The sequence below is a fragment of the Mobula birostris genome, chromosome 8 (assembly GCF_030028105.1).
Source record: "Mobula birostris isolate sMobBir1 chromosome 8, sMobBir1.hap1, whole genome shotgun sequence".
NCBI classification, from domain to species: domain Eukaryota; kingdom Metazoa; phylum Chordata; class Chondrichthyes; order Myliobatiformes; family Myliobatidae; genus Mobula; species Mobula birostris.
In genome coordinates, this window is record NC_092377.1 from 20382314 (window position 1) to 20394821 (window position 12508).

Below are 12508 nucleotides of genomic sequence, written 5' to 3' on the forward strand. Positions count from 1 at the left end.
CCACCCACTTCCGTACATAAAGCATCAGCACCCTCCACCCACCAAGCAAGCAATAGCAAAGCCCCCAAGAAAGGCCGTGATCTGTGGTACAACACAAATTAATTGTTCACCTGACAATTTGACATACCACAGGAAAGGGGTGTCCCCTTTCACAGACATAACAAAACAAGTCACCGCTTATGTGTTAGAAGTCTGTGCCAGAAGATTATCTGGTATATCAAAACCATTCAGTTCCTGGGCTTAAGAAAGTGTGATGGGATTACAGTTCTCAAGATTGGACACATAACTGATGAGGCAATATTGCTAAATGGGTAGTCTAGGGTTCAGGTACATAGTTTAAAAAATAGAGCAAGATTTCATAAGGTAGGGAGTACCAGTGCTCTTTAAGAATGGTGGGAAGATAGGAACTTCGAAGGATGCTGCATCAATTGTTAGTTTTATGTCTGGGAATAACAGATTTTATAAACCAAAGATAACAAGGAATTTTGATGAAGGCGAGAACATAGAGTTGGTCACAGGTCAGATATGATCTCCTTGTTTATAATGAACAACCTAACAGGTATTCAAGTGTGACTAAGGACATAGGTTTCAACTTCCAAAGAGGCTTTTCATTGATAATAGACTGATTATGAACATAGAAAAAAATGTAGAGGGCAAAAAACAAACATAATTCACATAATTGTGGTAACATTGCTCTGAACGTTACTGAGAGGAAGCACTTATCCAGTCTATTCAGCCTGCAATTATCCTCAAAGTTCTAATAATGTTTTAATCCCAGGATAAGTGAGTACCTTTGGTAGCTAAGGTTTAACTTATACAAAACACATTTGCCAAAGGAACACCAAATAATTTGGGAATGGGGAAAAACCACTGTGAATCATTGAAGATACTTTGGCAAGCCAATAGGTTCATTCATCATGAGCCTTGACCAACAAATAGAAGAGAAGAACAGTTTTATGTTTGATCACATGGAACCACAAAGATGATGAATCTCAGACCTCACAGTCGTCTATCACCTATTTCCACCTTCAACCCTAATTCACCTCACCCAACCAAACATCAGCTTCTCTTTTAATCTGAACTCAGAGAGCACCAGATCATCCATAACTCTATCACTTCCATCCCAAATCTCAATCACCTATCCTTGTTCACTTACTCTGACTCCCAAGTACACTGAATTCATAACTTTCAACATTCCCTACAAATCCTTCCAAGGTCTTAGCTTAATACACCACAATATCCCCTCCTGTCCTGTCACAAAAATCACTGAAATTTAGGGCACACTTGGCCCATCATGTTCAAGCTGGCCAACCAAAATCAGTACTTCCAGCTATTGGCTTCCACCACTGTATATTGTGGTCCTTCAGGTGTACGTCCAATTACTTTTTAAATATGAGGAGGACTTCTGCTACGTTAAAGACTTCCACAGTTCCCTCTCATGTTAAGTTCTCACAGTCAAGTGTCCCACTGGAAGGAGCAGGAACATGGTGAACTAGGGTTCAGTGGCCTGGTCTACTGAGCCAGAGACATGTTGCTGACTGCCACTGCAGCATCTTGAGAATTTATAATTAACAATTCAATAAACTGTGAACAAAAATTTATGTAATGATGACAGTGGAACAGAATGGTAGCCCTTAGGAAAGGAGATCTGTAAAATTTAACGTAACTAGGCTTTTTGCAACTTGACTCTTAACTGTCTCGGATGCTGTTGTTGTTGCTTTTTTTTCCCTTTCTCTTGCACCTCGAGTGTTGGTCTTTTAATTTTTATTCTTATTCTTTTTTTTCTTTAATTGGGTTCTTTTGGGTTTCTTGTTTTGTGGCTTCCTGTGAACAAGCAGGAATGTATAATTTATACATTCTTTGATAATAAATATATCTTGAATCTTGAAGTAGCCTTTCAGTTCAGAGGGCAATTAAAAATAGGTAATAAATGCAGGCATTGTAAACAAACATGGCATCCTGAGCAAGTAAAGGTAACAGTTTTCATATGCTAGGAAAATTTTCAACCTATTGTGTTTTGCTAGTTCTTTGACAGTCTTATTTGAAGATAAATGCCTTGCTTGCTCTATAGCCCTGTATTCCACAAAGTGTTTGAAGAATTGTAGAAGCCATGGCCGTGATCAGTATCTGTGGTTTTGTTACCTCATGAGACAAACCACCAAGGAAACACCTGAGTGCTGATGGATCCCCACCAAGAAAGCCACAAGCATTTCTGATAACATTACTCACCTGAGCCACATTAATGAACTTGGTGATAACCTCTGCCCTTTGCACAGGTGTCTGCTTGCTAAGAACCATCAGCTGGAGCCACTGGGAAATGCCATTAAAGAGAGCGATGGATCTCTCAAGGGTTGGATTATCCATTAGGCTGCGATGTGTGACATAACTCTGATAGTCTGTAAACTGGAGGAAATCACCATTTCAGAAGTTAATTAAAGGTCAGAAGTCAATATATTCCTTGTACAAATGCATTAAAGCTGAGATTTGTTATATTTTCTTTGGCTGCTCGTGTTTCATCCACCAATCCTGTGGTAACTTCTACTTTGAAAAAGGCACACTCGACAACTTCATACCAAAGAAATAACTTTATCTTGAACTTCAAAACACTAGGTATATACAGAGGGTTTCACAACCCGTACGCATGGCGGGGACACTATGTACCAAGGAAGAATAACAAACAGAAGTAGACACATCCCCCCCGATATCCTAATTAGTGTTAACTTACTCTTAATTACGCTCACATTACAACTCTTCTCCCCCTTTAAATTCCAACATCCCCAAATGTAAAAAACTAGGAAACAAAAAACAGTGGTGTTATTAACTTGCGTACCCCTGAAAACTTATACTAGTACCTTAGCAACAGTTTACCAATACAAAACATCTGGAAAACGTGACAGATTCAACATTCAATCTAACAACAACAAAAAAAACTATCCCATCAAAGATTCAGTCTGTCAGGAGGTTTACGAGTGCGCTGTGATCTGCGCACTACCCCGGTGACCCAGCAGGCACCGCTGGTGAGGGTGTTTTGGGTGGATCTGGTGTTGGGGGCATGAGAGGGGTCTGTGTGCCTGTGTGAGAATGTCCATCCTCCTCAGCGGACCCCGACCCCTCTGCCAGCGTCTCGCCCTCTGGCCAAGTCACTGGTGGACATGCTTCCGCAGTAATCTGTCTCACAAATGGAAACTCCATGGAACTGTCTGCCTCTGAGCCGGTATCATGACGCAGGCACACATGGTCCTGATGTCTGTGGAAAACACGCCCATCAGTCAGCTTAACAACATAGGAGACGGGACCACTCTGCTTAAGAATAACACCAGGCAGCCATTGCTGATTGTTTCTCACAGACATTGTCATCCGGTTTTAACTGCTTCTCTCGCGCATGTTGATCATGTCCCTCCTTCAGCTTTTCCTGCTTTCTCTTCACTTTTGCCTTCATGTCTGGGTGCAGCAGGTCCAATTTTGACTTGGGCCTATGCCCCATCAGCATCTCTGCTGGAGTGCGGGCAGTCGTAGGCTGTGGCGTGAGGCGGTATTTAAACAGGAATCATGAAAGCCGCATGCTAAAGGAGTCCCCTGTCATCCACTTCAGGCCTTCCTTCACTGTCTGAACAGCCCGCTCAGCCAAACCATTTGAGGCTGGGCGGAAAGGGGCTGTCCGAATGTGATGAATGCCATTCTGCTGCATGAACTCACTGAACAGTTCACTGGTGAACGTCGGGCCATTATCGGTGACCAGAGTGTCAGGCACCCTGTGGACTGCAAACACTTGCCTGAGTTTGTCTATGGTTGAGGGGGCTGTGATGTTGCTCATGATCTGAGCTTCGATCCATTTAGAATGCGCATCTACCATGACAAGAAACATCTGCCCCATAAAAGGGCCAGCAAAGTCCAAATGTAGCCTAGACCAGGGGTGGTCTGGCCACTCCCATGGGTGCAAAGGAGCTGGTGGTGGCATATTCTGATTAGTCTGACATTGTGTGCATGATTTTACCTTGTTCTCCAGATCCTGATCCATTCTTGGCCACCAAACATAGGATCTTGCAAGGCTTTTCATTCGAGACACTCCTGGGTGAGCCTCATGAATTTCCTCCACAATCTGTGAATGGCCAGGGGGAGGCACGATGACCCTCAACCCCCAGAAAATGCAGCCATCCTGCAGACTGAGATCAGTCTTGCGTTTGGCATAAGGCCTCAGTTCCTCTCTTTCCACGACTCTGGGCCAATCTTGTAAAAGAAAAGTCTTGACTTGGGACAGGACTGGGTCCCACTCTGTCCACTGTTTGATCTGGGTCACTTTTACAGGTGTCTCTGACAGCCTCTCCAATGTAAACACAGTCTCTGGAGGCACATGTGTAGTAACAGATATCTCAGGTAAAGGTAGTCGACTCAGTGTATCAGCATTTGCATTACTCCCACCCGCTCTGTGCACTATAGTGTACTGGTAGGCTGACAATGTAAGAGCCCAACGCTGTATCCTGGCTGAGGCTAGCGGTGGGATGCATCTAGTCTCACTGAACAGGCTCATCAGTGGTTTGTGGTCCGTATAAATTGTAAATATGCGTCCATAAAGGTACTGATGAAAGCATTTGACTGCAAAAACGATGACTAGACCTTCTTTGCGTAGCTGTGAATATCCCTTCTCAGCAGCTATCAGGGTACGTGAAGCAAAACCAATAGGCTTCTCTGAACGGTCCTCCATTACATGTGAGAGAACTGCCCCGACTCCATAGGGCGAGGCATCGCATGCCAGGATGATCTCCTTGTCTGGGTCATAGTGAACAAGCAGCTTCGCTGAGTGGAGGGGTTCTTTCACTTCCTTGAAAGCTTTCTCCTGCTCTTCACCCCACTGCCACTTAGTGTCATTGTGAAGCAGCTTATTCAGCAGGGTCGAAACGCTTGAGAGGTCAGAAAGAAACTTGCCATAATAATTCACCATGCCCAAAAATGATCTGAGTTCCGTGATGGTCTTAGGGCTTGGGGCTTCCTTAATAGCTCTCACTTTGTCCTCCACAGGGTAAAGCCCCTCAGCTGTGATCTTGTGTCCCAGGTAAATCACATCCGATGCCAGAAACACACATTTTCCACGTTTCAACTGCAGCCCTGCGTCTGAGAGCCTCTTCAGCACCCGTTCTAAGTTAGCCAGATGCTCCACCTCCATAACCCCCATGATCAATATATCATCAAGGTACACTGCTACGTGCAGAATCCCCTGCAGCAAGTTGTCCATTGTCCTTTCGAAAATGGCAGGGCTGGACGCCACTCCAAACACCAGGCGATTGTACTTGAATAATCCCCTGTGCGTATTAATTGTGATGTACTCCTTGGAATCCTCATCGAGCAGCAGCTGTTGGTAGGCGTGGCTCATGTCCAGCTTTGTGAACAGCTTACCCCCTGACAGGTCATCCACCCGACCCGTGGCAATGGGTACTCCTCCAGCCTAGAGACCTGATTCACCATAAGCTTATAATCCCCACATATCCTCACCGTTTTGTCTGCCTTCAATACTGGAACAATGGGAGCCGCCCACCTTGAAAACTGGTCAGGCTCAATAATGCCCAGCCTCTGTAAACGTTCCAGCTCCTCCTCGACTTTGCCTTTCAAGGCATAGGGCACCAACCCGGGTTTAAAAAAACGAGGTGTAGCCTCAGGGTTGACATGGAGTTTCACTGTCATGCCCTTCAGCGTTCCTAGCTCGTCCCTGAAAACGTCACTGTACCACTGCAGAATGTCCTCCGTCGTGTGTACATACTTAATTTCAGGCCAGCTTAGCCAGATTTCGCAAAGCCATTCGCGACCCATAGCTATCACTAGCCTGGCTTCAGCCTTCTGACCCCTGGCTGAAATGTCCACATATAATACCCCTAAATGAGGTATGGGCTGCCCCGTATAAGTCCTGAGCTTGAGCTTTGACAGTCTAATGGGAGGCAGGTTGGACCCCCATGTCCTCCTGTAGGTCTCCTCACTAACGACCGATGCAGTAGCCCCTGAATCAATCTCAAACTTAATGTCCTTTCCCCTGACTGTGACTGTGGCATAATATGGTTCAGGTGGTTCCTCATCTGTTTCCACTCCAAACATGTTGTAGGCACACGCTGCCTCTTCATCTGCTTCTTCTAGATGGTGTGTGGCTGCCTGAGCCTGTTGAGCTTTCCCCTGCCCAGGCTTAATCTCATCTTTTGAACTTCTGCACTTTTGAGCTAAATGTCCCTTTTTGCTACAAGCATGGCAGACAGTGTCTTTGAATTTGCAATCATTTGCATAGTGCGTCCCTCCACACCGGAAACATTCCACCCGCTTTGCCTGTTTACAGTCTCCCTCCTGACTTGGTGCACTGCCGCCGACTGTGACCCCCCATGTCCTTTCTGGATATCTTTGACATTATTAGCAGCCACCTCCATGCCTTGGGCAATCTCTGAGGCTTTCTTGAAGGTCAACGGTGGAGTTTCCCCTATCAGGCGGCGTTGTATGCCGTCGTTATTAATGCCGCATACCAATCTGTCACGGAGCATGTCATCCAACACCGCTCCGAAATCATAATGCTCCGACAGCTGCCGAAGCTCGGCCACGAAATTGGCCACAGACTGACCTGGCTTCCTGAAATGGCTGTGAAACTTGCACCATTGGACTATCACAGAAAGTTTTGGATTGTAGTGGTTCCCCACAAGTTTCATCAGTTCGTCAAATGGAATTTCCCCCGGTTTCCGCGGTGCGACTAAATTCCTTATTAGCTTGTAAGTCTTTGCCCCACACACACTCAGGAGAATTGAGTGCTTCTTAGCCTCCTCTGTAAGTCCATTAGTACAGAAAAAGTGTCCCCACCTTTCCTTATACTCCAGCCGGTCCTCGGCTTCTTCTCGGAATTCACAGATAGTTCCAGACATAGCCATACTGAACATGAAAGCTCCCGTTCGGAAAACGTGCCGACACGTTCACAAAACCAGTTCACCTCGTCGCCAAAAATATGTGGTAACTTCTACTTTGAAAAAGGCACACTCGACAACTTCATGCCAAGGAAACAACTTTATCTCGAACTTCAAAACATTACGTATATACAGAGGGTTTCACAACCCGTACAGCATGGCGGGGACACGATATACTGGCGGCCACCGGAAGAACAACAAATAGAAGTAGACCGCCCCCCCCCCCCCCGATATCCTAATTAGTGTTAACTTACTTTTAGTTACGCTTACATTACAACAAATCCCTTCTGTTTTGGCTTGTCTAGTCTGAACCAAGTTTGGGACAGAATAGTCACACCTCTCCTTGGAGCTTTGAGAGAGCAGCTCTGCACCATCGCAACCCTGTGAGCAGATCAGCATCATGGTGGTTTCAAAGGCAGGATGGAAGGGGGATGTCAGAGGCTGAGCCGGTCTGAGCTATTTCACTTATACCACAGCCAGCATTAATTTTCTGAGTCATGGGGAAACGTGGGGGTGGGGTGGGGGGGGGGGGGGTCTACCGTTGGGTGTTTCCATGGATCACATCTGACACCCTAGCTGTTTGTGCTTCATTTATTTATTTAGACATTGAGATACAGAATAGACCCTTCCGGCCCTTCGAGCTGCGCCGCCCAGCAACCCCTGATTTAACGCTAGCTCAATGATGGGACAATTTACAATGACCAATTAACCTACTGTCCAGCAGATCTTTGCACTAGGGGTAGACATCAGAGCACCTGGAAGAAACCCAGGTGGTCACGAGGAGAATGTACAAACTCCTCGCAGACAGTGGTGGGAATTGAACCTGTGTCGCTGGCACTGTAAAGCAGGGGTCCCCAACCTTGTTTGCACTGCGGACCGGTTTAATATTGACAATATTCTTGCGGACCGGCCGACCCGGGGGGGGGGGGTGCGGTAGGGTTGCCAACGGACAAGAGTAGCAGTCAAATATGTTGAGCTTACCCCGAGAAAGACTACAATGACCATGAAGCCTTGCGCGGGCACCAGTGCACGTGTTTACGTGCCGATTTTTTCTACAAATCGTTTTTCGCGATTCTGTTCGGGGTGGGATTAATCACGACCAGAATATAGGTGATAAGTGGCTAATACACTCAATTTCATTTCTAAAAGGGTTTATCTAACGAATTTAATATTAAACACATAGCGCATACTTTCCTCGCATGAATATAGTGAGAAGTCAATTATCAGGGGAGGACAGGGGAGCTTGAAGTAAGTGTTGAATGAACTTCCATAAGAAGTGGTAGAGGCTGGTTCGATATTATTATTTAAAGAAAAACTGGATAGGTATATGGACAGGAAAGGAATGGAGGGTTATGGGCTGAGTGCAGATCGGTAGGACTAGGTCAGAGTGGCGTTCAGCACGGACTAGAAGGGCAGAGATGGCCTGTTTCTGTGCTGTAATTGTTATATGGTTATATAAGTCAATAGTATCATAACATTTTAAGTAACGTTTGGATATTAAACACACAGCACATATTTTCCCCGTATGAACATATAAAATAATTGCAACACACCAATATCGCTGAATCAGTGGGAGCCCTGGGCTTGTTTTTCTGCAACAAAACGGTCCTATCGAGGGGTGATGGGAGACAGCGATACTCGAAGGGGGTTCCTTATGTCCAGTCTATTCCGCAATTTAGTTTTCTTTGCATTCATTGCAGAGAAACGTTGGAAATGGAAGCAATGTTTTCAGAGCTTCCGTGGCTATCTCAGGATATTTAGTCCTGACTCTGATTCAGAATGCCGGCAGAGATGTTATGTCAAGCATACTTTTCAGCCCAGCGTCATTTGCAAGCTCGAGGAGTTGATCTCCTTCCCGCGCTGGCATGGATGACGCGCGGGTAATGACCTCGCGTGTGTAATGACCGCGCGTGCGTTCAAGCTCCGCAGTGGGCGTGACAGGGAATGAGGAAAGGTGCAGCTGACTCCTTCCTATCGCCAAATCATATCGTTTCCTTGAGGCCCGGTAGCACATGCTTTGCGGCCTGGTACCGGTCCGCGGCCCGGTGGTTGGGGACTGCTGCTGTAAAGCGTTGCGCTAACCACTACACTGTCGTGCCACTTCCCGAATGAGCAGTACTGCTTATGTTTATTCTGTCTTGTGGGAGGGAACCAGAGCACCCAGTGCAAACCTGCACCATCATGAAGACCATATTCAAACAGTACACGGTGTCAAATGAGATCAGGTTTTTGGAGCAGGCTGAATAACACGTCACCACCTCCATACGTGCACAGAGCACCGGAGACTTCAGGTGTTGCTGCAGGCAGCAGGTTGGGACGTGGCAATGGTCGACTGCAGTTTATAGTGAGGACTTCTATGGCAAGTGTAGATGAAGGACAAGGACATGGCTGAAGGACTCAGTGATTTCTCGATGATGACAGCCGGAGAAAACCTCCGATTACATTGATCGTCTGAGAGGTCTAGGTTGGATGTGATCTCCCTCCACGCTCTGTGAGCAGACTGGCTAATTTCAGCCTGCATGGTCAGTCATTTTCCTGTTGATGCCTCTAGCGGGGCTACCAGACCCGCTACCGGAGGTGAGGTCACTGTGCACCCACTGAATGGTGAACTTCGGCAGCTAACTGCTGCAGGAAGCGCTTGCGAGCTTCGGGAGGAGTTCGAATAGCCTGCAGTCACGTCTGAAGTTGTCCAGAGAAGCCTTTTGATGTCAGCCAGGTGTCCCATTAAATATTGGATTAAAACAGCAAGGTGTCACAGCACAGTGACTGTGTATTGCACCCAAAAGCTCCAATTTATGCCCCAAGGGCGGAGATGGGTGTAACATGGGTACTGGCATCATTAGGTGCATGTCTGAAGCCACAGTAGTCTCAGATGCACTGACGTGAACAGTTCATGAGTTAGATATGGCCCTTGTGGCTACGGGGGTCAGGGGGTATGGAGGGAAGGCTGGGGCGGTGTTCTGAGTTGGATGATCAGCCATGATCATAATAAATGGCAGTGCAGGCTCGAAGGGCCGAATGGCCTACTCCTACACCTATTTTCTATGTTTCTATGTTTCATGAAAGAGCTCTTTTTATAGGGGGCAAGAGTGTTCAAGCATGTATTAAATCACTTGTGTGCAGGATTTGTACGCAATGATCTTCTTCCAGTACTTTATTACAAACTCGGAAAAGTCTGCAGGTGCTGGAAATCCAAAGCAACAAAAGGTGCTGCAGGAACTCAGCAGGTCAAACTGCATCAATGGAAAAGAGTGAACAGTCGACATTTCAGGCTGAGAACCTTTATTAGGACTGGAAAGGAAGGGGAGAAGTCAGAGTAAGAAGGTGGGGAAGGGGATTTCCCGCCACCAAGCACATCAATCCCTTCCCCCCACTTTCCACTTTCCATAGGAATTGCTCCCTACGTGACCCCCCTGTCCACTCGTCCCTTCCCACTGATCTTCATCCTGGGTTCTTGCAAGCAGAACAAGCACAACACCTGCCCTTCCTCCTCCTCCCTCACTACCATCCAGGGCCGCAAATAGTCCTTCCAGGTGAGGCGACACTTCACCTGCGAGTCTTCTGGGGGTCATCTACGGTATCCGGAGTTCCCGGAGTGGCCTCCTGTGTATCCTGTAGATTGGGAGACTACTTCACCGAGCACCTTAGCTCTGTCCACCCACCACAAAAAGTGGGATCTCCCAGTGACCACCCATTTTGATTCTACTTCCCATTGTCATTCCCACATGTCATTCCACGGCCTCCTCTATTGCCATGATGAGGGCACACTCAGGTTGGAGGAGCAACACCTTATATTCCATCTGAGTAGCCACCAACCTGATGGCATGAACATTGATTACTTGAACTTCTGGTAGTTATACCCCTCCTCCTCTCCTCCACTATTCCAAATTCCTGTTTCCTTCGCTCACCTTCTCTCCGTCCCTGCCCATCACCACCCGCTGGTGCTCCCCCTTCCCTTTCTTCCATGGTCTTCTGTCCTCTCCTATTAGACTCTCCCTTCTCCAGCCCTGTATCTCTTTCACCAATCAACATCTTAGCTCTTTACTTCACCCCCTTCCCCCTCTCCTGGTTTCACCCATCACCTACCACCTTGTACCTCTTCCTCCCCTCCACCTTCTTACTACAACCAGGTGACCATCGAATAGCATTTATTTATTGTTAAAGTGCACTTACATATTCACCTTGGTAATGCTAAAGTAGCTACCTGTGCCTTTAAGAGAAAATGGTGATGTCATTTTGCACTCGTGGAGTAGAAAGAAGAGCTGCAAGGTCCTAGAAAGAATGTTGAGTGCTTTTTCCCAGATTTTTGCGAGTAAGGGATCGGCACTGGATAGCAGGGTTGTGCAAATTTCCTTATCAGCCTAGTACTGTGAGCAAGGAGAACTCGATTCAGGGTCTAGCCTATATGTGTTTGGAAGTTAAGCACAAGTGTGCTAAAAATTGCCTCTACCGTATTGGTTTTGTATATTTTGATACTCTCTTTCTGTATTAAAACATCTAAAAGAGATAAAGGAATTTAAGACCTGAAAATGTATTTGTTGCCCTGCATATGTATTTTTCCCCAGGCTACAAAATTACTCTGACTTCTCCCCTTCCTTTCCAGTCCTGATGAAGGGTCTTAGCCCAAAACGTTGGCTGTTTACTCTTTTCCCTAGATGCTGCCTGGCCTGCTGAGATCCTCCAGCATTCTGTTTGTGGACTTGATGTATTAACATAATATATGGGATTTGCTCCACTCAAGGCCGTTGATCTGCTCTGAGAGTTCTCTATGAGGTCAATGGGACAACTCGTGAGCACCAGCTGACAATGAATGATGTGGTTCAATTCTCTAGGGAACAAAATCAGTCCCTTCAAGGACTGGGTCTGTCAGGGAGGTTTGGAAACATTATAGACAGCCCCAGTAAACTTGGGGCAAGAGATTGTGTGGGGAGCAGGCAGTAGAGGGCTAGAGCGGCCAAGGTGCTTTTACAAAAGAAGCAGTGAGTGTGGAAATCTGAAAAAAATGTGACAATTAAACACAGAAATCCCAACTCCGAGGAGATGGGGAATCACTGACCGAGATCCGGCGGAAGGACTTGTATTCCAGGAAGGTGAGGTGCTCCGCCAATTCCAGCGGCTCCAAATGATCAAACAACAGAGAAGCTTTCCCCTTCTTCTGGGAGACTTTCTTACGTTGGGTGACGCGTCTCATCCAGTCGTAGGACGGACTAGTGGAAAAGTAATAGTAGAATCAATGATTGGTTTGTTTAAGAAATGTGGATTTGACATGGAGTTTCATGTGATTCAAAACTGTCATTAAATTGTGATCATTTACTTTAACTACTCTAATTTCCATAATTATTATTTTATATTTCCCAAAACCTCAAAGTACTTCTAGCAAATTAGGAAGATTTCTGAAGTTTAGTGTTTACTGCTATTGAGGGAAACATTTATAATACGTGCACTGAAAGTAATGATGATATGTCATTATTAGTACACAATCAATAGTCTCTCCAGTCAGTCAAACAGCACAGTCACGTGACATCAGACAGTGCCACCCACTGGTGCCATTAATCAGCCAGTGTCACGGAGACTTAGATCACTAC

General features: G+C 46.2%; 1 protein-coding gene across 1 annotated transcript in view; it reads right to left on the reverse strand.

Annotated features, from left to right (window-relative positions):
• Positions 1-12508, reverse strand: part of rasgrp3 (RAS guanyl releasing protein 3 (calcium and DAG-regulated)) — a 161122-nt gene that overhangs the window by 59791 nt on the left and 88823 nt on the right. Inside the window, exons 6-7 of the mRNA XM_072264870.1 lie at positions 11980-12130; positions 2230-2403 (exon numbers count right to left, since the gene is read on the reverse strand). Coding sequence (XP_072120971.1) covers positions 2230-2403; positions 11980-12130 — 325 coding nt within the window. The remainder of the gene's footprint in view (positions 1-2229; positions 2404-11979; positions 12131-12508) is intronic.